At 43.2% G+C, this 10743-nt stretch overlaps 1 protein-coding gene across 8 annotated transcripts in view; it reads right to left on the bottom strand.

Annotated features, from left to right (window-relative positions):
• Positions 1 to 3372: 3372 nt before the first annotated feature.
• The window catches only part of Myo10 (myosin X), a 197615-nt gene continuing 190244 nt past the window's right edge, over positions 3373 to 10743 (bottom strand). For all 8 annotated transcript variants that reach the window (XM_020179611.2, XM_074077703.1, XM_074077705.1 and 5 more), the window contains 5 exons: positions 10130 to 10266; positions 9199 to 9319; positions 8367 to 8819; positions 6202 to 6393; positions 3373 to 4843 (listed from right to left, as the gene is read on the bottom strand). In XM_020179611.2, coding sequence (XP_020035200.1) covers positions 4742 to 4843; positions 6202 to 6393; positions 8367 to 8819; positions 9199 to 9319; positions 10130 to 10266 — 1005 coding nt within the window. In that variant the 3' untranslated portion in view covers positions 3373 to 4741. The remainder of the gene's footprint in view (positions 4844 to 6201; positions 6394 to 8366; positions 8820 to 9198; positions 9320 to 10129; positions 10267 to 10743) is intronic.

Here is a 10743-nt window from a genome sequence, read left to right as displayed (position 1 = left end):
CACAACTATGAGCAACTTATCTTTGACAAAGGAGCTAAAAATATACGATGGAGAAATAGCAGCCTCTTCAACAAAAACTGCTGGGAAAACTGGTTAGCAGTCTGCAAAAAACTGAAACTAGATCCATGTATATCACCCTATACCAAGATTAACTCAAAATGGATCAAGGAGCTTAATATCAGACCCCAAACTCTTAAGTTGATACAAGAAAGAGTAGGAAATACTCTGGAGTTAGTAGGTATAGGTAAGAACTTTCTCAATGAAACCCCAGCAGCACAGCAACTAAGATATAGCATAGATAAATGGGACCTCATAAAACTAAAAAGCTTCTGTTCATCAAAAGAAATGGTCTCTAAACTGAAAAGAACACCCACAGAGTGGGAGAAAATATTTGCCAATTATACATCAGACAAAGGACTGATAACCAGAATATACAGGGAACTTAAAAAACTAAATTCTCCCAAAACTAATGAACCAATAAAGAAATGGGCATGTGAACTAAACAGAACTTTCTCAAAAGAAATTCAAATGGCCAGAAAACACATGAAAAAATGCTCACCATCTCTAGCAATAAAGGAAATGCAAATTAAAACCACACTAAGATTCCACCTCACCCCTGTTAGAATAGCCATCATCAGCAACACCACCAACAACAGGTGTTGGCGAGGATGCGGGGAAAAAGGAACCCTCTTACACTGTTGGTGGGAATGTAGACTAGTACAACCACTAGTTGTACTAGTTGGAGGCTACTTAAAAAGCTGGACATCGATCTACCATTTGATCCAGCAATACCAGTCTTGGGGATATACCCAAAAGACTGTTACTCCAGAGGCACCTGCACACCCATGTTTATTGCGGCACTATTCACAATAGCCAAGTTATGGAAACAGCCAAGATGCCCCAGCACTGATGAATGGATTAAGAAAATGTGGTATCTATACACAATGGAATTTTATGCAGCCATGAAGAAGAACGAAATGTTATCATTCGCTGGTAAATGGATGGAATTGGAGAACATCATTCTGAGTGAGGTTAGCCTGGCTCAAAAGACCAAAAATCGCATGTTCTCCCTCATATGTGGACATTAGATCAAGGGCAAACACAACAAGGGGATTGGACTATGAGCACATGATAAAAGCGAGAGCACACAAGGGAGGGGTGAGGATAGGTAAGACACCTAAAAAACTAGCTAGCATTTGTTGCCCTTAATGCAGAGAAACTAAAGCAGATACCTTAAAGCAACTGAGGCCAATAGGAAAAGGGGACCAGGAACTAGAGAAAAGGTTAGATCAAAAAGAATTAACCTAGAAGGTAACACCCACGCACAGGAAATCAATGTGAGTCAATGCCCTGTATAGCTATCCTTATCTCAACCAGCAAAACCCCTTGTTCCTTCCTATTATTGCTTATACTCTCTCTACAACAAAATTAGAGATAAGGGCAAAATAGTTTCTGCTGGGTATTGAGGGGTGGGAGCGGGAGGGGGTGGAGTGGGTGGTAAGGGAGTGGGTGGGGGCAGGGGGGAGAAATGAACCAAGCCTTGTATGCACATATGAATAATAAAAGAAAAATGAAAAAAAAAAAAAACTTGCTTCTTTTCTATTCTTTACTGTTTCCTCGGACTACAGTGCTCAGACTTGCAGACAAATAACAGCAGCCACCTCTAAAAACTGCATTAGCATAACTCTTAAAGTCTGGGTCCTTAGACTTGCACTGTCCCATGTTCTCTTTAGCTTAGCTTTTCAAAAGCCTATGTATAAAGTTCTCAGTGCAGAAAGCTGCTCTGGTGGAAACACACAACAGCCAGCACTCAGCAGCAGCCAATCAAAACTCCCCATCAAGAACCCATCAAAAAAACCCTTCATCAATCCCCCATCAAAAAACCCTCCTGTTTTTTGGAGCAACAGTTCTCAGGGAGGGGCGTAACATTATAACAAGAGAAACCTGCTCTCTACTTCTCTCAATGTAAACAACATAGGAAAAGCAGCTGTGCTGCATTTTGCCTTCTTGCTCTCTTCTGTGGCTGAGGCCATGCCAAATTCAGCCTGTAGGTCATTGAGCACAACTGTGCTTATGTCATGTTTTCATAGGCTTCTCACAATCCACTCCCCACAACGCAGCTCCAGTATTTTTTCAGCATCTCTATCATGACGCATTACGCTTTCATGAGACAGCTGTAAATATGCTGGTTGGATGTAGTTTTATAAGTAAGCAAGGTACAAAAGAATTTATATATACATATAAAAGAACGGGGGCAGAGGACATATATGTGAGTGAGTATATTCTTGGATAGTTTAAAGTCTTTCTGGAAGAATACTCAAGAAAACGGTTACAAAAAAAGAAAGAAAAAAGCTGCTTCTGGGGAAGGAAAATTGGGTAATTAGGGGGCTGTGGCTGGGAGGAAAAGTCACTTTTTACTTTTAGTATTTGAACATTTTTAAATCGCCTGTGTATTTTCTTCCAAAATAGTTCAAACTTAAAACATAAAAAGACAACTAGATTGTCTGGGTCTGAAGTGCTGCCTGTGGGTCATAGTCACAGAGGGAATCCTGAGTGGTGAGCAGTGGACAGGGCACTTCTGCCAAACTCTCCTAAAATGCAAATAAGGAGTCTTCTTTGCTTGCTTCCTTTCTGTCCCTCCCGGCCACAGGTTCTCAGCTGCACCTGGTTTCAGGGCAGGGCACATCAGGACCAAATCACTTACCTGTGCTCTCCTGCACAGCGAGCAGCAGAGGAGGACTCCTGGATCATGGTTTCATGGTCAGGCATATTTTGGAGAGGCAATAGGACACTGACTAACATAGACACAAGTCCTCAGATTTGTGTGATTTCATTTGCCGGCCTCTCACCTCCTCTGCTTTCTTTGAGTAACATGCAGTGTGTAAAATAATGTAGCATGGAGATGGTTATGTCTTTGTTTTTAGGCTGGTGGGCAAGCTCTCTCCTGAGAGTTGGTTTCTGGGAGTTCTGTAGCCATGGATCACCCCAACCACAAATCAGTAAATAAAAAAATGGCACCTGTACTGAACATGTAAACTTTTTTCAAGTCTGGATTGTTAAGTCACCCTAAATAATCCAGAACAACTATTTACACTGTATTGCAAATTGAAGTCATGTAGACATGATTTACAGCACATGAGAGGATGTTTGTAGGTTATATGCAAATATGATGCCATTCTGTGTAAGGGACTTGCACATCTGCAGGCTGTGGTATCTGTGGGAACTAGTTCTCTGAGGGTACTGAGGGAAGACTGTACAGGAAACACAAAGCTTAGACACTGAAACCAAAAGCAATTAACACCAAAAAACCAAAACAAGTAAGCCCTTCACAAAATTATTTATAGCTATCCTGATAAAGCAACACACAGCACCTTAGCTAGTATCTTTTATTGTCAGACTTTCTGTGAGCCAACAAACAGCACTTTCACATAGTTGTCCATAAAGGGATAAGGCAAATTTAATTTTTCTTTGTGAATGGACTTAGTTGGTCCAACTCTTTATAACTTCCATATAAAAATAAAGGTCCAAGTCCAGATTATTTTTCTTCTGGTCAAACAAAAATTGTTGATTGCCTTATTCAGACCACCATTATAAAGTTGGGACAAAATACATGTATATTTTATTAAAGTCTCAGCATTTAATGTCAGGGTGTTTTAAGCATTGGCTCACGTGTTACACCTTTCAGGAATGCAGCAGCTTTCCCCCATATTCAACATGGTTATATCTGCAATCTATCCAGAGTGATACAAGCTAACATTTAAAGAAAAAAAAAAATTAACTCTTAGAAACGCAAGACTCCAAAATGACTTCATATTGTTCTAAAAACAGCACTGAAGCCAGCAGTTAAGAGTGGTTTATAAATACACTTATCTTGTAGGCTGCAGATCTGTTTGTAATACAGCAGACACAGATTGCAGACTTTGCTACATGTAAAACAAAACTGAGTCAAAAACCTGTTTTTTATGAAATACAGCAAAGACAGGAAACTCCAGAATTCTGGAACTCCACCTTATAAAGTATGGACTGATGACTATAACTCTGAAACTATTAAAATATACAGACAGACTGTTTACACCATTGCACATCCTTTTCCCTTTGTGTTTAATGCTCATGAAACAATGATTAAAGTGTTGAGTTTATGAACACATGCATGCACGGGCAAGCATACACACTTAAAAGATGAAACAAAGCAAAAAGTTAATACACATCCACGAGGAAGGCTGCCAGCAGCGCTCCAACTAACACAGACTGTCTCCTTCCACTCTTGTCTCCCCTCCCCACTCCCTCACCTTCCCTCATTTTCAGGGAATCAGGCTGGGAGGTTAGTGCATAATTGATGGATAGACACCCCGCTTCCAAGCTCTGCAAAGTCTCCCCCCAAAAGAGGGAAGCGCTTCCCTTCAGTAGCACAGTTAAGGTCCATTAGGGTTGGTTCTACAAGTTAAGGCACTTCTGGCTGCTTTGGTGGCAGCATGGTTTTTTTCTCCTCTCTTTCTTTTTTAAGGCATATGTCATCTAAGAGTAGTAAAGCTTTGGAAATTGTGCAGACTGTTAAGGTTGACAGCTAATACATGATCATTGAAGTTGATAGAGTGAAAGGACCCCCAGAAACTCTTCCCTCTGATGAAGGGCTTCCAGAAAGCCTGGGCAGCTCTGCCTTGGGTTGGATCAGAATGCTGGAGCTGGCCTAGGTCGGAGGGTAGCGCGGTCAGGTATCAAAATCACGTGGGTTCACTGGTCTTCACCTGGAGCTGCCCTGGCTGCTCACTGAACGTGTGGTGCTGTAGCGCTTCTTCACGATCATGCTGATGTAGGCTTTCATGAGCTTGGCCACATCTACCACCTGATAGGGAGAGGGTGCAGAACAGTCATGCAGTCACAAGTCTCCACCAGATTAAAGAGCCCAACTAACAACCAGGTAATCTCCGTCCATTGTTCATGCAAAAGCCTATTCCCACTGGGGAAAAGGAGAACCACAGCTTTTCCAAACATGATGTGCACCACCTGGTGGTTCATGCATATAAAAAAATGGTTCTGCCTGATGTACATTGTTAAATTTTGCACTACTGCTCAACACTGTAACACTACTGCCATGATAAAGTCACTGGGTATCAGCAGGGCTGGGATTACTATCCTCACTGGAAATAAACGTGAAATGAAAAGGCCACGTGAGCCCCTGCAAGCCTGGCGCATCTATTCTGGTCCATCCTTTGGGAACAACTGAAGAAACAGAACCAAGGCCTCAGGGGCAAGGAGAGAGCTGTGGCCAGTTCCCCAGCGTTTGGCCTGCTTCTGTTCCATACCAGACATTTCCTCCAGCTATGACCTCTTGCTGGTGCCTTCTGATGATGCCACCACCTTGCAGTTTCTTTGGCCCATCCCTCCTCACAGCTGGCCTGGGCCTTGCAAAGTCATCCTAACAGGCTTCTGCTTCCCTGCTCTCTCCAATTCTCTCCAGACCACTATCTGTAAAACACTGCTGCACCCTCAAGCACCATCAGCCTGACACTGAGGCCCTCCACTCAAGGACCCTCAGCCCTTTGCCTACCACTGCACACTTCCCCGTTAGTATGGTCAACCCGCTGTATCTCACCCCTGGCCTCCCAGAACCTCAAGCACCCTCTCTTCACCTCTCTATTAGGTCAAGGGCACCATTCTATCCATCCTGTTTACCACCCTTACTTGACAGGACCTCTCTGTGGGGACCTCACTGGCTTTTTGTATTATTATATATGTCAAAGTTTGGAGTTAGTAGCACTCAGATATAGAGGCTTTTTTTGCATGTGACTTTGTGATCCAGACTTAGCTATACCCAGATGGTCACATCCCTCAGCTTCCTCCTGCTCTGTGGTTGTCACCAGTGAAGTCTTTCTGATACAATTCTCTGCCATAATCGTCTAATTTCACAAGGTTTTACTGCCAAACTTTTTTCATGACATCTATGTCATTTCCTTTTTACTTCCTTTCCTCCAGGGGCAAGACTCCCTGATAAAACAGAACCAAATTTTTCTGTTGTAAAAATATACAGGAGAAATTTGGTGTTATCTGATTTTGGCTTTTGAGGATCTGCAGTAGGGGAAAGGACTGCTATACTAAGTTTTCAACAGGACACACAGAGAGGTCAAAGGTGTCAGGAAATGGGGTATTGCTCTTCCCATTGTCAAGGCCATGAGTGAGCAGAGGGTCTGCTCTACCTCTTACCTCACTGGTTTCAAATAACAGCTCGCGCTCATCAACCACGATCTTGTATGTGTTGGCCAGGGGAGCCCCAAAAGAGAGGATGTGTTCATACTGGAACACTTCTAGAGGCTTCCCCTCCCCACGCTTGTAGACAGACACTGCGTCTGCGCTGACGCCCAGCCAGAGCTCCTGGGGGAAGCCGCCTTCCTTGCACTGGTGGAAAAGAGAGTCAGGGTGAGGATTTAATCATAAAGTAGTTAGAAACATGACATCTAGAAGCCGTAAGACAGACCTTGAGCAAGGGTTCAGTGTGGAGTGCTGACCGCATGCAATGTGCAGATACACTTGGGGGTAATGAAATAGGAGAAACGCTCGGTCTTTGGCCATTTTGATTGATTCCTGGCTGGGTAATCAATCTCATGAATTTGGGGAAATCAAATCGGTAGAGCCTAACATGTTGCTTTGACTCTCCACATCTCAATTAGATACTCCTCTAAATTAGCTGCATGGATGAAGCCTGATAACACATGGACTGGCCAAGGAACTTGACAAAGGTCTCCAGCCACCCAGAAAGCCTGAGCCAGGCAGGGCTGCTCTGTCAACTCTAGCCCTGCCTCCAATCTTCTTTGGGATGGTTATTATTCAGATACAAAATCTAGGATCACAGAGGAAAATCCTCCCCATCCCGCTATGCTGGGCACTTAGGCTCCTTTTCACAAAAAATAGCAATGACCTGGTGTATGTTTAGAGTAAACGAGCATTTTACTGGTCACACTACAGACTTTCTCACACAGATGGAAGAAAGTAAGAGACTGTGTGAGGGGAATAACAACACAGGGCTGATCTGAACAAATAAGGGGGATATAAATTAGGGATACCAAAGAAAAGAGAGAAAGAGAGACATTGGTTCAAAGTGCTTAATTTATGCTTTGAAACAAACATAACTGAACCAACCAACAAACACCAAAACAACATTCAAGAAGATGCAATTAAGAGAACTTAGAAAATGCAACCAATATTTAGATTTTTAGAGAGCTTTAATTTAGGGGAGAGGTTTTTTTTTTTTGTCTTTTCTTTTTTGGTGCTGGGATCGAACCCAGGGCCTCACGCATGCTAGGCAAGCGCTGTACCACCGAGCTACATCCCAGCCCAGAGAGCTTTAATTTAAAGTCATCAGATAGCATGTGATTATCAGAAAACTGAAAGCTTATCTAGACTTGTCTGTTCAGGGAGATGGAGGAAATGGTTTAAGACTTCACAGGCCACGTGGCTGTACCACGATGACTCAAGCCTACTGTTTCTGCATGAAAACAGCCAAGGAAAATACATAAAGGAAGGAAAGTGACTGTGTTCCAATAAAACTTTATTTATAAAAAAGGAGGTGGCAGGATTTCATGTGCAGGACACAGTCTGCCAAACACTCCCTCTAGACCTAAGTTAAGATTTCCTTTCACTCAATGGTTTATAAACAAACAAACAAACAAACAAAAGGTATGAATCTGCACTGGATTGGTGCTGGTAGCTAAATTCCAATCATGAAATACAAAGTCTATTTCATTGGATGCTGTTCCCTTCAAACAGGTCATCATGAGGATGAAGCAAAAAAGCAAGTATAGGTTTAGCACCCCTAATCTGGAAACCCTAAATCCAAAATGTTCTCAAATCTGAAACCTTTTGAGTGCTGACATGAGGTTCAAAACAGATTTAGACTTTGGAGCATTTTGAATTTTGGAGTTTCAGATTACAGAGAGGCAACCATCCCCAAATCTTAAAAACTCTGAAATCTGAAACACTTCAGGGCCAAGTATTGTGTATAAAGTATACTCAATGTGTACACCTAAGGTTTCTAGCTTGTGTATATAAATTCTAAAAAAATTAATAAAAATTTAAATGCAGATTTCAAAAAAATCAGCATTCAAAAAAATTCAATCTATAGCTTCCACAGGAAAGAGTAGAAAAGTTATTAAAGCATAGAGGATAGCTTAATTGCGTGTTCTTTCCCAATGTTATAGAAACAAAGGAGAAAAAACTTTGGGGGGTGGGGGAGTATTAATGGTAAAATTTGGGGAGCTCTCACAAAAAGGGTGAGAAAGCAAGGTGTTCCAGCCCATCGCCTCTCTGTATGAACCTGGCGGGTCCGGGTAGTGGCACCTGCCAGCCTGTAACGGTCAGACACCGGTTCTTACCTCCACGTCAAAGAGCGTCGACCCATAGCCAGGCCACTCTTTGATCAAGGCCATGTACTTGGCCATGGCCTGCTCCTGGTTCATTCCCTGAAATTTCTTCCACTTGTCAATAATACCGGCTCGAGCAGAGCAGACCTCTTCCTTAATCCACATGTCCAGCGTCTGCTCCTCCTCGATCTTCTGCCGCAGGACAGAGCCGGTGCGGAAGCTCCGCCTCAGTGTCCCCTCCAGGAAGCTTGTCCGCCTCTTCTCCAGCCTCTCGCCAGGGGTGAAGCTTTTGGTCGACTGGCTGATGCGAGACTTGAGTCTCTGCAGGGAATAAACCTCTTCCAGAGGTGGGACTGCAGCGAGCAGCGTAAAATCCCCCTGCAGGTACTGGAGCCGCAGGGCAGCGAGAAGCTGGAGGTTTTCTTCAGGGGCTGGGTGGTGGCCGTGGATTACTGCTTCATGGGCCTGAAAGAGGTGGCAACAACTCTGTGATTGTAAGACTGCTTTCAAACGCCACCTCCCTGCCCATCCTGTGTAAATCCCCTCTTTCCCCTTGCTGCTTTAAACGTGAATTCCTCCCTAGCCCAGGTATCACTGAACACACAGCATATTTTTTATTCCTAAGGTCTGTCTCCCTCAAACTAGAATAGTTCTCGGCAAAGAAGTTTAAACAAAATGTGTGGAAGTTTCATTCTGCATTGGAATGAAGGAGCCACTTGCCTTTGTGCTCCTTGCTGGAAATTCTATGGTCATGCATATTTCTAAGAACTAGAAGCTAAGGTATGGTAGCAGGTTTTTCTCCTGCTTCCCAGCAAGGGAATCTGTTTCTAAGAGTTCCTTTTACCTGTTCAAACATAAATGCGAACTCCACACTGTCCTTTGGGACGTTGTCTGTGTCCAGGAAGCAGTAAAGTTTGAAGTAGAATTTCCATGGCAAGTCCCCTGCTTCTGATGAGGCAGCCAGCCTACGGACAGAGCCACGAGAGACTCAGAGCAGAGGGGGAGATGGACCTTGGGTAACCCACAGGGGGCTAACTCTCTCCAGGAATGAAGACATCTGTCCATGCTCAGGTGACAGTGGGGGTGGACATGGGGATGGGGGAACAAACAGAGCAGCAAGAGGGGGCTTATCAGAATTCCTCAGTACTTTTATCTAACTGAAACATTTTCATCCTGGCCTTGCCTCAAAAACAAACAGGACGTTCAAGTGTGTCGACACTGATTTTCAGAGGGCCCTAGTCTAATTAGCATCAGCTAATTAGAATCCATAGAAAGGAAAGAAAGCAAGCTTATTTCTTCATTTCCTTAACCAACTGCCAAATAAATTATAGTAATGTTTATAAAAATCGATATGCATATCCTTATAAGGGACTGTGGTCATAGGATTCTTCTGTGTTACTTAGGAGATAGTAAGTCCAAGATCAAATACTGTATGGCATGCTATTCTAGACACATTTCATGCTGTAATATAAAAGGTAGTTCGAAGAACTTGTAAGTCTAGCTGCCTAATTTCAAAACTTATGATAATGACAACTTCAATGATCAATAAATTCCAAGAGCACAACAAAGAGCTGAGAGAGTGAAGAGGGTAAATTAAATCACCTTTGACAACATAGCCTTGCCTAGGTATCAGGAAACACACTAGAGTGATGGACAGTTAAACAGTAACTCAAATACACAATGAAGCCAAACAGGGATTAGAAGTGCAAACCTACAAGCCTTGCTCTTGATTTCATCTACTTGCTCTTTCTGCACTTTAGGGAGGAGGAACTTACTTTTCAAACTTTGCTAAAACGTCAGCTACGATGGTTCGGCTTTCAATGGCCTTGTCCATGTGCCCATTGTACTCAAACAAGGCGAACATGTTTCTGCTGTCCTCCATAGCAAGGCCCCGGATCAGCTTCTCCACCACCTAGAGGACACATTGGGAAGCCTTCAGCCCAGAAGCCATGGTCTGAGCACATCTAGAATTTGTTTCTATAATGTTCTGCATCTAAACCCTGACACTGGCACAGGCACGAGAGAGAGGTGTCCAAGTAGCCAAAAGCTGCCACATGTGGGATCACCCAAAGAATCTCAGATGCCCTGTTTTCCCCTTTATCTCTTCCTTGCCACACAATAGGGTATTTTGCCCATTAGTAGGGACAGATGTCGGGCCAACTTCTTGCAAACGTGCTTGAGCTGGAGAAGTGGATGGAACCCTGAAGTCCTGTCTTCTAGCCGATAAGGTCGTGGATTCCAAGAACAATAATGACTTCAAATGATGCTACTTCCAAACAAGAAGGACTGTGGGTAAACTGCACTTCTCCTTCCAGCCAATGTTTTTTCACAATTCTAAGCTTAAATGTAAAAAGGAAAATGTGTTCATTTGACCTGACATTGTCAACAC

This window comes from Castor canadensis, chromosome 6, assembly GCF_047511655.1.
Source record: "Castor canadensis chromosome 6, mCasCan1.hap1v2, whole genome shotgun sequence".
Lineage (NCBI taxonomy): Eukaryota > Metazoa > Chordata > Mammalia > Rodentia > Castoridae > Castor > Castor canadensis.
Note: the sequence above shows the minus strand (reverse complement) of the source record. Positions and strands in the feature narration are given on the sequence as shown.